We start from the raw sequence: 15,551 nt of genomic DNA, 5'->3' as shown, positions 1-15,551 counted from the left end.
AAATATATAACAATAGAATAGTTTTGTTGAAAATATCATTCAACTATACTTCTATTGTCCAGCTGTCTTCTGATATGTACCGGGCTTCAAATTAGACTACTACAACTGGTACCACAAAAAAAATGCTACAACTACAACTCTACAATTACTACTACTAATGATGATAACAATAAAACTTGGATATGTAGGGATGTTCAATAACTCTGATCAATAGATTTTTACAACTCCAACCTTTATTTTACAAATGAGTTGCTGTAGGTCAGGGTAGTAACCAAACAAGACCTATTTTGTAATGTGACAGCCCATGTCTATGTCCAATAGGAATGTTTAGTCTCTTATTTCCAGTCTCTTGGAATGTTTCCAAGTCACATCTGGCGTCTTTGTAATACTGGCTTTGAGGGATTCTGTTTAACTCTGCCTATTCCACATTGGTGCCCAACATTGTTACATTGGCCAGGTCCACAAAAAAGATGGAGAAATGGATAATAGTTTTTTTGAAGTCTATTGTCTTTGTTAAATTCACAAATTGTTATAAATATTGCTTTTGATGTATTACGAAAAACGAGTTACCTTTGCAGGGCATGAAGTTATGGTCATGAAAGGCAAAGTAATGTCACCTTTGCTGGGCTTGAAAATTCAGGGACAGGAAGGCAAAAATATAAATCCAATCCAAGGGCACAAAGGCAATTTTCATACTCCTTCATAAACTAAAAAATAAATAGAGAGCCTATTATGTTGATGAAATGTTAATTGAAACGAGATTTGCAGTAAGTTGTATATATAAATATAAAAATTATCTATTTGTGTGTTTATTTTTAGCTTTGATGGCTTTTTTTGGGGGGCGGCGGGGGGGAGGGTGGGGGATTACGCCAGATTACAAAACAGCAAGAGTCATTGAAATGGCTATAGAAATTATCAATGTATACACTGATGTGGAAGGTGTCAATGTGTATTGCACCGTTGCATTTTAAAGTGTTGCAATTTTAAGCATAGTTAGATCTGCTTGTACCATATGATCATAGAATGTGTAAGGTGGTATACAGTGTGTGTGTGTGTGTTTTTGTTTTGTTTTTTTAAATTGTAGCTGCTAAAGAAATGGCCTGAAAACCCTCTGCTGTTTTGATATTTTTTTGTGAAATGCCTAAATGATCCGAACACAGTGGAATGCAAACTGTGCAAGTGGCACTTAACATATGGTGGCACAACCAGTTTCTGCAGTACTTGATGTAAGTTCACTATTATTATTGTAATTGTAGAGGACAATTGCTGTGCACCCATTTCTTACCTGAACATTAAGCAAGTCCTAGAACACTTTGTTGCCGCTTTACAGCTCTTATTTCTTTTTAAGTGTTTTGTTCTTGGCATGGAGCTCACAGACGGAAAAATCGAGAGGGGTTTTGCAATAGAACGAAGGCTCCTGAAAGCTCACACAGGGTAACTCTCACAGAGTAGTGCTGCGTGCGCAACTTGTAATAGGCGTCAACATTGTATGCTACAGCCCGATCACATAAGGGTGATTAAATTTAGGTACTAAAACAAAGTTTGTTTGATAGCAATAACCTGACCCAAAAAGGTTCGTGGAGTATTATCGTCACGTGGTTGGGGTGTTGAGGATCAATGAAGTACTGCATAAATTATGAGTTGCGCATGCAGAGCTAAACTGTGGGAGCCTTCGTTATGCAGCTATCTACTCTTGGAGAAGTCGCAGTGAAAATTCCTGGAGGTGCAGTCATGTTGAGCTCAATCTACTGGCCCAGTCAGACCCCTAAGCAAAATCCAATCGAAAATTTGTGGCATGACTTGAAGATTACTGTCTATCCGTTCTCCAAGGAACTTGACAGAGCTTGAACAGTTTTGTAATGAAGAATGGTCAAATATTGCCAAATCTAGGTGTGCAAAGTTGGTAGAGAACTATCCCAACACTCAGAGCTGTAATTGCTGCCAAAGGTGCTTCCACTAAGTATTAACTTGGGAGTGGAGACTTATCCAATTATGATCTTTCAGTGGTTTGTATTTTTAATGTATAATTTTTTTCTCAAACTTTTTTTCCCCTTGACAGTGTGGGGTGGAAAAAAATCCTCATTTAAATGCATGAAACTGAGGCACCGACACAACAAAATTTTAAAGTTCAAGGGGGTGTAGACTTTCTATAGGCACTGTATTTTGTTCAGAAGCAGCTTCAGCATATTGCTCTCTATACGGTATAAATCTTGTTTTGTTTTTTCATTCCGTTCATATTCAAATAGCCTAAGCCTTAATTCCCTGTATCTTGAGTTAGTTGAGACTGAAGCAGAAAATATATAATAATCAATAAATAGATGGAGACAGCTAGCTAAATACTATAGTAATATGTTGTCAAGTTACCCATTACATTATGTAGTGAAAGTAATATGCAACTAAATTCAGGAATACTGACTTATTTATGAATGGCTTCAGTATCAAACAATAATAAATTAAAGGATAATCTCTGAAAAGACCATATTAAAACTATTGATTTATATATGGATGGTTACTGCAGTCTTCTGTAGTCCAGCTGTCTGTGCACTTAATTAATGCAGACTTTGCTTACATTCCATTTTGTTTATACCTTCCAAAGGTAATTTTTATTGCGGTGGTCCCAAAGTTTTGCTTGTATAATGTGTGTGATTCAAAGCAGTAGGGGTATATTTAAGTTGAGGGAAAGAATGTTTTGCATCAGGTTATTCATTGATTTTCTTGGTCAATACCAGTTTTTTTTCAACCAGTCTTGTATTGCAGGGGCCTTTTGATGATCCTAAAATAAATGTTTTCTTCTTGTTGATAGTGTTGCTGTGAGCAGTGCTAACATAAAGCTCCTTCATTGTATTAATAGGGTACATTGTCAGAAACTACAAGCAGACCACTACTAGTCTAACACATGCTTAAACCATGCAAAAATGTGCCTTGATTACATTGGTGCCCCTTACTATCTTGTAAGTGCCACATAATTCAAAACTAATTGGAAATCCTGCCACTTATTCCCAAGTTGCGGTAGGGAGATGTACTGCTGGACTGTGCTGCCATTGGAGTGTACTATACAGTTGGCCCTATTCACAGGGACAGATCCTGCAGTGCTGACTACAACCTCCTGTATTATTTTTGTTTTATTCTGTTAGTAAACCACAATTTTAGTTTAATTTTAAACTGGCTAAGTCAGTGCATTATTTCCTGCTGATGAATAAAGCCGGCCTTTGGTCTCTAGCTACCCTCTGACAATCTGTGAGACTCGCACAGCGATCTGCCAGGAGAGTAAGCTGATCGATTTACTGCGAGGCAGACTCAGCAGCTTACTGAGGGTCACGGTGCTGAAGAGATGAGGGCTGCACAGCAAGCAGAGTCTGATTGATTTTCATCCTCTGTTTCATGGGAAAGAGAATGGGGGTCATCCATAGTGGGAAAGTGTCACACCTCAACTCTGACACTGTAGCATGCAGAGATAGTGTAGAACTAAGACGGGTTACTATATCTTAAGTGGGAGGCTCCCATGGTTGGGCACTGCAGGTATCTGCTGTTAGTTCCAGGGTCCCTGAAGTGAAGTGCTAACCATGGCTTGCAGCACCTGAGCTGGTGAGCACTTTGGTGTAGAAAAAATCCTGGGGAAGGTAAGGGAGTGCTTCTGCTGGATAAAGTGTTAGAAGGCCTGTGAGTGGTGGTGTAGGAAATGTACAGACTGCACAGCGAGGATGGGTCCCCGAAGGCGGGGCCATGCTCCAATGCAGCAGTATGTAGTGGACCGACTCCAATGTGTGGCGGTCAACATTGCCGGCCTATTTCCAAGGTCCTGAGTCTGGCAATAGTAACTGCTGGTTGCTAAGGACTACCTAACTAAGTGGCCGGAAGTGTTCCCCATTCCTATCCAGGATGCCAACAGTGACCCAGACACTGATCTCTCAGATGTTTACTCGGTGTGGTGTGTCCGGTGAACTGCATTTAGACCAGGGCCGCAATTTTGTGTCTGAGATTTTCTCTAGGGTGTGTCAGCTGATGGGTGTGCAGAAGACACGCACCACAACGATGAGGCATCAATCTGATGGCATGGTGGAGAGGTATATCTGCACTCTCAAAAACCAGTTAGCCCTGTTTGCAGAGCTTAACCAGCGGGATTTGGAAACTCCCATCCCTGTACTGCTGTTCTCCTATGGAACTGCTAAACATGAAATGAGAGTGTACACCTGTGCTACTGATGTTTGGAAAGGCGCTCCGTTCACCAGTGAGGCTGGTTTATGGAACCCCTGATGCCACTCTTAGCTTTAAGGATCCCCTGGACTGCTGACAGCCTGCAGCAGTCTCTTGAGCGGGTACATCGGTTTGTAAGGGAAAACTTAATCTGCTGCTGATCAGGTAAAGCGGCAGCATGGGGTAAGACTCTTAAGTGGGAGACAAAATGTGGTTTCATAACCCACCCAGGTACAAGGGCAGATTACATAAATTACAAAAAGATTGGGAAGGGCCCTATACAGTGTGTAAGAAGGTTAACAAGGTGAAGTATGGCATTAGGAAAGAGAACAGGCCCACCCCTAAAGTTGTTCACTAGGACCGCCTTTGGAGGTATAATGGGGATTAGCCCTGTATGTTCAAATTACAGTACTGTGAAAAAGTATTTGCCCCTTGTCTAATTTTCTGCATTTTTTCACATTGAATTTGGTCAGATCTTTTCATGGGTTGTAGTAGTATATAGAGGGAGTCTGAGAGAAAAAATGACAGTTTGTTGCTTCTTTCATTTGTTTGGTGTGCAAGGTAATCAAACATGCAATCTTCAGGTGTGAAAGTTATTCCCCCCCCCCCCCCCGTTAACTCAACCCAATTAAAGGGATAATCAGGGCCAGCTGTTTGAATAGTTTGGTTCACAATCAGACCTGATTTGGGCCAGCCCTGACTAACTTTGGCCCTTACCATCAGAGTGAAGTTGTCAGCACACAGGTTCTAGAGGCACATCGTGCCACAATCAAAAGAAATTCCTGAAGAAAAAAAGTTGTTGATGCCTATCGGTCTGGAAAGGGTTACAAAGCCATTTCTAAGGCTCTGGGGCTCCACCAAACCACAGACCGAGCCATATTGTCCAAATGAAGAAAGTTTGGCACAGTAGTGAATCTTCCCAGGAGTGGCCATCCTGCCAAAATCTCTCCACAAGGCGTAAAATCGACCAGGAAGTCACAAAGAACCCTAGAGCAACATCCAGGGATCTGCAGGCCTCTCTCGCCTCAGCTAAGGTCAGTGTTCATGACTCCGCCATTAGAAAGATGCTGTGCAAAAAAGGATTTCGTGGCAGAGTAGCAAGGCGAAAACCACTGCTCACTAAGAACATCATGAATTCTTGTCTCAACTTTGCCAAAAAGCGCCTGGATGATCCTCAAGAGTTCTGGAACAATGTTCTATGGACAGATTTGGCCAAAAACACTTTGGGCAACATGGGCCCCGTTATATCTGGTGAAAACCAAACACTGCATTCCACAGTAAGAACCTCATACCAACGGTCAAGCATGGTGGTGGTAGTGTCATGATTTGAGGATGCTTTGCTGCATCAGGACCTGGACGACTTGCCATCATTGAAGGAACCATGAATTCTGCTCTGTATCACAGAATTCTACAGGAGAATGTCAGGCCATCCATCCGTGAGCTGAAGCTGAAGCACAGCTGGGTCGTGCAGCAAGACAGTGATCCGAAACACACAAGCAAGTCTACGTCAGAATGGTTGAAGAACAAGAAATTTAAAGTTTTGGAATGGCCTAGTCAAAGTCCAGACCTAAACCCTGTTGATGTTGTGGCAGTACCTGAAACGAGCAGTTTATGCTCAAAAACCCACAAATGTCACTGAGTTGAAAAAGTACTGCATGAAGGAGTGGGCCAAAATTCCTCCTTCGGCACTTTGAGAGACAGATCAATAACTACAGGAAGCGTTTGGTTGCAGTTATTGCTGCTAAAGGTGGCGTAACCAGTTACTGAGTCTAAGGGGGCGATTACTTTTTCACACAGGGGCATTGAGTGTTGCATAACTTTCTTTAATAAATGAAGTGTCGATGTTGTGTTATTTGTTCACTCAGGGTCCCTTTTATCTAATATTAGATTTTGATTGAAGATCTAACATTCAGTGTTCCAAAAGATGCAAAAAGGCAGAAAATCAGACTGGGTAAATACTTTCACGGTACTGTAATTTAATTGATACATATTGGAGCAATGTGGTGTTAATGCCATTGGAGTCATCGGGACAATTGACCCTTAAGGAAGAGGTATTGTTAGTTGGGTCTAATGCAGTGTTGCACAAACTGGGGAGAGCGTGGAGAGTCTAAGGGGGGGTGAGACTATGACTAAAGGGGCAGTTCTGTAAATAAAAAAAAAAAAAAAAAAAAAAAAAAAAAAATTTTGTAAATTGCGTGTTTTCCTAGATTTAACAACAAAAACTCCAGCTTTAGCTAAATGCATGAATGTTAACAAACACATTCTTAAGTCAGAGAGTAAGCGCAGCCCTGCAACATACAATGTCAAATCAAACGAGTCAATGGGCAAGGGCTTGCATGTTAAAGAGCTATGCACACCGGGCTCAAGCTTCAGAATAAAAAATAATTAAAACTACTGATTTAAATTGAGTAATGCACAACGCAAGCTGAATGAAGCGAGCAAATATAGAAATACAGTTTTATTCGTATTTTGCTACATGCTTTCGCGTCGCAATGGACCAATCACAAATAAGGTCAAAAGTAATGGCTGTCAGTGTCTCGCACACGACATCAATGAGAATTTAATTATTAGTTGAAAAATAAAATGTTCTTTATCATGACAGTGTCCATGATTATAAAGACAATAAAGAAGAAAATCAATTGAAAATTGATGGTATGTTTATCTATCTCTTTTATTCACCTTAATTTTAGTCAAAGTGACGGGGAGCACCACACACTGGTTTTGTGTTTCTGTAAAATGAAGCTTCTTTGTTTTAATATTCACCAATAATAAATCGCATTAGCTGTTTAACAAGCCTGTGGTATTCCTAAAACTCTTTTCTTTTTTAGTGTGTAGTGTACTCATGCTCTTGTGTTTTTAGTTTTTATTTAGTCGCCACAAAAGGAACGAAGGGAGACAGCCTCTTCTTTTCCTGATTAGCTACATATTTTTTTTTGTATTTGTGTCGTTCACTTCTTTCCTGGTGTGCATACTTTATTTTGTGAAAACCCAAGATTTAATTGCTGAACGATAATATTTTTCAGATTTGTCAGGTAAAGTTTAAACAAACAAAAGATTTGTTTCATGTAGTTTTTATTTATTTATTTTACTGATTTATTTGTTAGAAATGTTTGCTAAATGTTGACTTTCACAGTTTTAAGATAAATACTGATTTATTTGTTAGAAACCCAGCTGAATGTTCACTCTCTTAGTGGTTGGGGGGGGGGGGGATATTTATAGACTTTAAGTGTTGACTGTGATACACGTATTTAGCTAAATCTGGACTTTTTGTGATTTAAAGAAAATATGCGATTTTACATGAAATTGGGGGGGAGGGGGGCACTTGTTAAAAATATGAAGTTAAGGTCAAATGTTTTAATATGGGGGGGCAGGGGTGCATAACAATACCCAGTTGCGGTAGGGAGAGGTGCTGCTGCACTGTGCTACAGTTGTGGTGTACAACACACAGGGCCCTAGTCACAGGGACAGGCCCTGCAGTGCTGACTACAACCTCTATTTTAGTTTTATTCTGTTAATAAACCGCACTATTTGTTTCGTTTAACCTGGCTGAGTCGGTGCATTATTTCCCACCATGGAATAAAGCAGGCCTTTGGTCTCCAGCCACCCTTTGATCTGTGAGACTCACACAGCGAGGGCCTTATTGCATTTATGATCTTGGGTCAAGCAATGGATTTTTTTTGGGGGGGGGGGCGGGCGGGAGTAGGAGCAGGCGCAAAATTAATTTTTTAGGACAAATAGTTTTTTGTTAAATATCCTTTCGCTAAGAAAGGGACCACAAAAGTAGTCCCATTTATAACATAGCTCTGCACACTAAGTTAAGCTGAGTAAATTGATTTAAGTAAATATTTATAGTAAGTAAATATGTATTTTTGTATTGAATTTTATGTTGCCATTTGAAAATGTCCACCAGGAGGTGGAGGTGGCAATTCATTTTTTTTCTGCGAGTGCAGAACGCTGTTCTTTCAGCAGAATGGGAGTAAAAAAAAAATTTGTCTGAGGGGAGGATAATGTGCAGAGATGTCATTTTGTGTTTGTAGCGTTGGAGTGACAGTCGGGCTGAGAGTATAAAGACAGGTGTGTGTTTGCTATCTTCTAGTTCATTCAATTGTTCATCCAAATCAGCATGTGTACTTCCTACTTTGGGGATTTTTGCTGGCAAGTGATTTTATAGTTACTGTACATCCTGTAACTGTAAACAAGATGGCTACCGGTATTTTAAATTCTGTGAGAAAGCGCAGTGATTTCAAATATGTGACAAGGCTACAACTGTCTGTATCCATTCAATATACGGACAGCTGGAACCTTGCTTGACCAACTTACCTGCCAACAGTTTCAGTAGCAAGATGTCACATCACTCACATATTAAGTGATTTTTATTTTCCACAGAAGTGGTCAGTCTGATTTTAGTCCAGGAATGAACATGTAAATGTAGGGATACTGTGTGTTCTATGGAACATGAAAATGTAAATGCCACAGAGTAACGTAGATGGTTTTTATTTGTGGATTCTAATGAATAAATCTGACTTTATTTTAATAGGCAGGCAGAGGCCCTGAAGGCAGACATGACAGGTACGGTTTCTTCTACCACACCTATTAATACAAAAACACAAAGAAATCATTACTCGCTTTTTTTGACAACAGTAATATATGACAACTGGTTGTTGGCACTGCACTGGTAATGGTAGTGAGAGTGTTATTGCTAAGAACAGTTTTTTTTTTTTTTTTTTTTTTTCTGCATTGTCTGTTACACTCTAGACATAGTCTTTTCTTGTTATTCTCGAAGAGTGATTCTGCCAACTACTCTCCTACACCTTGTAAAAGTATGCATTGATGTAACTTAATTGAAATGCAAACTGCGAAGCATGGTTTACAAATCGTAATGTAAAAATGAGTGGTTTATAAATGTGTGAACACAGTACCATTTGCTGAAGGTAAAGTCATGTCTTTTTTTCATAATGTAACATGGATTGACAGCTGTTGTTTACATGTCTCTTAAAGGGGAGAACTTTTTTTTTTTTTTTTTTTTTTAAATCAGATTCAAAGTTGGGTCCAGCAGAGGTCTGGACATCAAGGCAAGCACTGCAAGACCTTTACCAGAAAATGTTGGTGACAGACCTGGAGTATGCTCTGGACAAGAAAGTGGAGCAAGATCTGTAAGCAGTATTTATCATTTTTAAGAATGCAATAAGAAAACAAGTGTCCTTGTTTTGTATGTATTAAAATATACTGTCGCCTAGAAAACTTTGAACATGTCTACACCTTCTAGTGATCTTCCTGTTTTTGTTGTAGTCCCATCAGTCACTGTCCTTGCCTTGTGCAAGTACAGCTGTGGGTCAGGTGTCTTGCAGTACCACAGTGTGTACCGATGTATCTGTGTGGCAAAGTTTTGAGTGGATACAGGTGAGTGCCATGCACAGTGGATGTAAAACAGACAGAAAGTTACTTTTAGGTGCAAGGGTGTTTATTATGGCAAACACCTGTAAATAATACATGTTGGAGTCATACAACGGTGTGTATCATTTGGAATTGCAATCCCCAGGTTTAACCCGCAACCAAAAGTCCAGGTTTTACACACACAAACGCAAGACAGTGAGTGATATTAGGTGCTAGTGGTGTAATTACAGTTCTCTGTGAAAGTGATGTCCGGGTTGATGCTGGCATGCGCTACTGCTCTGGATCGTGTTACTGGTAGTCTATCGAGACAAACAACAGATACAGCCGACACTAACAAACACTCATGGTTTTCAGCAAGTACGGTATTTCTTCAAGGTCAAATCCAACCATTTACAAAGGAAAAGATTACTTTGTTACGCCCCTATTTATACCCTCCCTCATGCCCACTTGGTTAATGAGCGCATTTGCTGCTTCAGTCCACGGATGTCACACAGTTTCCCGTCCGAGACATTGAGTTCAGGTAACGTAGCCCCGTCCCTTTTCTAACCGGCAGACTTCTACCTACCCATGGGAATAAAGTGTCATGCCTTTTAGTCCAGGGTACTCTGTTCGCTTTACACAGCACCCTCACAGGTTGGGAGGGAGAGCTAACACGAAGTGTCATTCAATGTCATATGGATTTTCTTGTTGTTACTGCATCTTGTAATTTGCTTTGTGATGGTGGTTCACTATGAAAGGCACGATATAAAATAAAGATTGATTGATATAGATAATGAATTAACCTTTTACATTCTGACCTTCTTTACTGTAAAAATCATTGTCTAAAAAGCCAACCCATCTACCTACATGGCAAAGTGCAGTACATTTATTTTTTGACTAATATTATAACCCGCTTGTAAAAATCTGTCTTACAGCTGGAACCATGCTTTTAAAAATCAAATAACAACACTACAGAGTCAAGCAAAAAACAGGGCGAATCCCAACAGGAGTGAAGTGCAGGCCAATTTGTCACTTTTCCTTGAGGCAGCTAGTGGCTTCTACACACAGGTAAGTAAAGTTGACGATGACTAAATATCTTAATTTACAGAAAGGTTGTCTTACATGATAGTAATTTGGACAACTAAAGGGCATACATTAAAAGTGCATTTTGTATATAAACTGTATTTTGTACTGTTGTTGTGAAAATGTCTATTAAAAGATTGAAGTGGGAGGAAAGTTCATTGTTAGCTGGGCTAATTATGTATCTGTTTTGTTAGTTGTTACAGGAGCTATGTACAGTGTTTAACGTGGATCTGCCTTGTCGGGTGAAATCTTCACAACTTGGAATAATAAGCAATAAACAGATTAACATCAGCGCCATCGTAAAGCCACAACCTAGTTCATGCTCTTACATCTGCCAGCATTGCCTTGTCCACCTAGGGGACATTGGTAAGTCAAATATAAGATGTACTAAAATATGTGGAATATAAATGTGTTTTTGCATTTACAATTTTAATGGTCTTGAAGTATTGGTACATTCTACAGTAATATTAATGTACCTTTTGCTTTTATTGTTTGTGTTTGTTTATTTTTTACAGCGCGCTACCGTAACCAAACCAGCCAGGCAGAGTCTTACTACAGGCATGCAGCTCAACTTGTACCATCAAATGGTGAGTACAGCTAACAAATGTCATCATACAAACACATTGATATTTAAAATGCACTTTTCAGATGGTTTGGACAAACTGGTGTATTTGAATGTCTAAAGCTTAGAAATGCAGCCTTTAAAGCGGATAGAGCTTTTGTGTTGTAAAATTGCAATTTTTTATGTTGTTATTACCTTCATTCATTAAGGTCAACCTTACAATCAGCTGGCTATTTTGGCTTCCTCGAAAGGAGACCACCTCACAACAATTTTCTACTACTGCAGAAGTATTGCGGTCAAGTTTCCTTTTCCAGCTGCTTCTACCAACCTACAGAAGGCTCTGTCTAAGGCTGTTGAGAGGTAAGATGTGTCATAATATCTAAACATTTATTTTTGGATATATTTTAAAGTTTGAACTTACTATTCCATACCTCCATGTTAGTAGCAAATCAAGATTTTCAAAAACCCACAGATGCATAGAACCTGTGTTGTAACTTATTCAAGAAATTAATGTGTTCCTGATCCGTAAACCACTGAAATCTTTTTGTTGTAGCCGGGATGAAATAAAGACCAAGTGGAGTGTATCAGACTTTGTCAAAGCCTTTATTAAGTTCCACGGGCATGTGTATTTGAGCAAGAGCCTAGAAAAACTGAACACCCTGAGAGAGAAGCTGGAGGAGCAATTTCAGGTATGCTGAAAAGTACATTGTTTATCTTGGCAGTAGCAGATATAATCACTGTTACATACATTTTACATAAAATTCCTGTATTACAATTTCAAAGACTACCAGTTAAATTAAGTAAGAAAGTTGGAACTTATCTTAAATAAGTCAAGCCATCTTAAAAACTGTGGTGGTGGTGTTGTGTGGTTTTTGCTGCTCATGCAAGGTGCTAGATTAGCAGTTTTAAAGAACAAATTTCTTCCCTGTTTATCCCCTGTTGGGGCAAGTTTAGCCAACTATCCGTCTAATTCTCACTTTTTTGACCTTGAGCTGTTTGAGTTGTTGTGCACTGGTTTTGTTCTGTGGATTACTCTTCAGTGAGGGTTAAAGTGAACAGCTTGTGCATTTAACCGTAGTGATATTTATTATTGTTATGATTTACTTCAGAAAAAAGCATCTATTTTTATTAGCTTTATTAACCCTGCTGGTCCTGTTTTTTATGCAAATATTGTAGATACAATAATATAGATACATTTATGAATCCTGGTATCTTTTCTGAAGATACCATTGTCCGATTCCAGGTAGGCCAGTGGTTCCCAACCTGTTGTCCGTAAGTAAACTCCAGGTGGTCCACAAACAACTCCCAAAATTCAGTTACGCAGTTCATGCAAAAAAACATTTGTAGACAGTCACACGTTGTGCTACTATTATTACTAAGCAACACATCAAACAGCTTTAACCTGATGATTATGTAATTAAGACATGTATGTAGTCCTGCATTTTACCCCTTTATCTATTGTACCAAGCATCGCCTTAAAAGCTGCCATTAACTGAAACAGCTTTCTAATGTGAAACAAATACCATATGGAGGCACATTTGTCTTGTCAAAATTAGACTAGACTAGTGTGTGGTTGTTTTTTTTTTTTTAGCCAACTTTATTTTTTACATCTAGCATTCATGTAGCACATTTTTCTACTGTATTCAATCTACTGCTTGTGTTCACTGTTCAGGGGGAAAAAATATAATCTGCATTTACAAACATTTTCGCTCCACGAAAAAGTAGTGCGCTGGATTTAAATATTCCTAACTTGGTTTGAATGACTACATTAAAAAAAAAAAAAAAAAAAAAAAAAAAACTTTCCCATTCATTTGCATGACGTCGGGTGAAAAGCCTGGTTTACTCAAGTAAAATAAACTGAGCGACTGGAAACCCCAAAAAACATTTTACACGACATTTTTTTTTTTTTTTTTTTAGCAAATGTCTCTAGCTAAAAAAAAAAACAAAACAAAAAAAAAAAACGTATGGAAACCCCACGATTTGAAATGATTAAGCCTTTATCTACCAAGCATTCAGAATGGGATTAAAAATGTAAACAAATAACAGGTACTTTGCCATCCACAACTTTCAGTGCTCAAAATGACACCATAACTGCTCTGGTGGCGGAGAATACAGGGATCTCTAAGTTAGATACATTGTATAAATACTTTACTTTCTACATGTACATATAACAAACCATTAATTTCAAAATGCTGTGGGGGGAAAAATACAAACACCAAGGGAAAAGGTTGGGAACCACTGAGCTAGACCATTGGCCTGAGTTTCAACTACAATATCTTTGAAATTTGAATAAAATACAAGCGAAGAACCAACATAAAAAAAAAAAAAAAAAAATTATTTATTTTTTTATGTAGGGCTGCAATGAAGGGTACATTTTGACCTTCGAAGCTTCAGTGCTACTCTTTTGCATAATTTATTGGGTATGTCACCATAGCTATGTATGTACACTGAACAAAAATAAATGCAACAATTTCAAAGTTTTTACTGAGTTACAGTTCATATAAGGGAATCAGTCAATTGAAATAAATTCATTAGGCCGTAATCTATGGATTTCACATGACTTGGAATACAGATATGCATCTGTTGGTCACAGATAACCTTAAAAAAAAGGTAGGGGCATGGATCAGAAAACCAGTCAGTATCTGGTGTGACCACCATTTGTCTCGTGCAGCACGACACATCTCGTTCGCATTGAGTTGATCATGCTGTTGATTGTGGCCTGTGGAATGTTGTCCCACTCCTCTTCAATGGCTGTGTGAAGTTGCTGGAGATTGGCGGTAACTGGAACACGCTGTCATACACATCGGTCCAGAGCATCCCAAACATGCTCAACGAGTGACATGTCTGAGTATGCAGGCCATGGAAGAACTGGGACATTTTCAGCTTCCAGGAATTGTGTACAGATCCTTGCAACATGGGGCCATGCATTATCATGCTGAAACATGATGTGATGGCGGCGGATGAATGGCACTACAATGGGCCTCAGGATCTTGTCACGATATCTCTGTGCCTTCAAATTGCCATCGATAAAATGCAATTGTGTTCGTTGTCTGTAGCTTATGCCTGCCCGTACCATAACCCCACCGCCACCATGGGGCACTCTGTTCACAACGTTGACATCAGCAAACCGCTCCCCCCACGACGCCATACGTGCTGTCTGCCATCTGCCTGGTACAGTTGAAACTGGAATTCATCTGTGAAGAGCACACTTCTCCAGTGTGCCAGTGGCCATCGAAGGTGAGCATTTGCACACTGAAGTCGGATACGATGCCAAACTGCCGTCAGGTTACAACCCTGGTGAGCACGACGAGCACGCAGATGAGCTTCCCTGAGACTTTTTCTGACAGTTTGTGCAGAAATTCTTCGGTTGTGCAAACCCACAGTTTCATCAGCTGTCCAAGTGGCTGGTCTCCCAGACGATCCCGCAGGTGAAAAGCCGGATGTGGAGGTCCTGGGCTGGCGTGGTTACACATGGTCTGCGGTTGCGAGGCCGGTTGGACGTACTGCCAAATTCTCTAAAACGAGGTTGGAGGCGGCTTATGGTAGAGAAATGAACATTCAATTCTCTGGCAACAGCTCTGGTGGACATTCCTGCAGTCAGCATGCCAATTGCACACTCTCTCGAAACTTGAGACATCTGTGGCATTGTGTTGTGTGACAGAACTGCACATTTTATAGTGGCTTTTTTATTGTCCCCAGCACAAGGTGCACCTGTGTGATGATCATACTGTTTAATCAGCTTCTTGATATGCCACACCTGTCAGGTGGATGGATTATCTTGGCAAAGGAGAAATGCTCACTAACAGGGATATAAACAAATTTGTGCGCAAAATGAGAGAAATAAGCTTTTTGTGCGTATGGAAATCTTATTTCAACTCATAAAATATGGGACCAACACTACATGTTGCGTTTATATTTTTGTTCAGTGTATATTGATATATACAGTAAGCTTGCATTGCACCAGCACCAACTGCAGCAGACAAAGCTTTATTTACAATCACTGTTCCAATCAGGTTATCAGTCACATTTTACTACTACAAAAAATACTAATAATAATATGAACCTAAGCTTATCAAGTTACCAAAGAGATTTGTTACGTCTCCATGTTAGGAGTCACTTGCAGTTTGCATTCAACTTTTTTTGATCATCTGGGCACTTAACAAAAAAAATCCCAAACAGCAGAGGGGTTTTTGAGACATTTCTTTCAATACAGCCTACGCCTTATGCTCGGTGCTTTTACTGTTGAGATGGAGAATGGAGAAATTAAAGGTTTGCTTCTGGGTAACATGAGCTGGAGTGGGAGGGACTGACAGTGCTCAGTTTTTTAAATTTAAAATTA

At 39.5% G+C, this 15,551-nt stretch overlaps 1 protein-coding gene across 12 annotated transcripts in view; it reads left to right on the top strand.

Moving 5' to 3' along the window:
• The window catches only part of LOC121326355 (protein SMG7-like), a 53,691-nt gene that overhangs the window by 18,791 nt on the left and 19,349 nt on the right, over positions 1 to 15,551 (top strand). For 10 of the 12 annotated variants that reach the window (XM_041269601.1, XM_041269600.1, XM_041269599.1 and 7 more), the window contains 7 exons: positions 8,732 to 8,763; positions 9,230 to 9,347; positions 10,503 to 10,635; positions 10,845 to 11,016; positions 11,166 to 11,237; positions 11,422 to 11,572; positions 11,766 to 11,901. In XM_041269601.1, the coding sequence (XP_041125535.1) occupies positions 8,732 to 8,763; positions 9,230 to 9,347; positions 10,503 to 10,635; positions 10,845 to 11,016; positions 11,166 to 11,237; positions 11,422 to 11,572; positions 11,766 to 11,901 (814 nt within the window). The remainder of the gene's footprint in view (positions 1 to 8,731; positions 8,764 to 9,229; positions 9,348 to 10,502; positions 10,636 to 10,844; positions 11,017 to 11,165; positions 11,238 to 11,421; positions 11,573 to 11,765; positions 11,902 to 15,551) is intronic. The other 2 variants (XM_041269590.1, XM_041269596.1) reach the window with 2 other exon arrangements.

This window comes from Polyodon spathula, chromosome 14, assembly GCF_017654505.1.
Source record: "Polyodon spathula isolate WHYD16114869_AA chromosome 14, ASM1765450v1, whole genome shotgun sequence".
Lineage (NCBI taxonomy): Eukaryota > Metazoa > Chordata > Actinopteri > Acipenseriformes > Polyodontidae > Polyodon > Polyodon spathula.
Note: the sequence above shows the minus strand (reverse complement) of the source record. Positions and strands in the feature narration are given on the sequence as shown.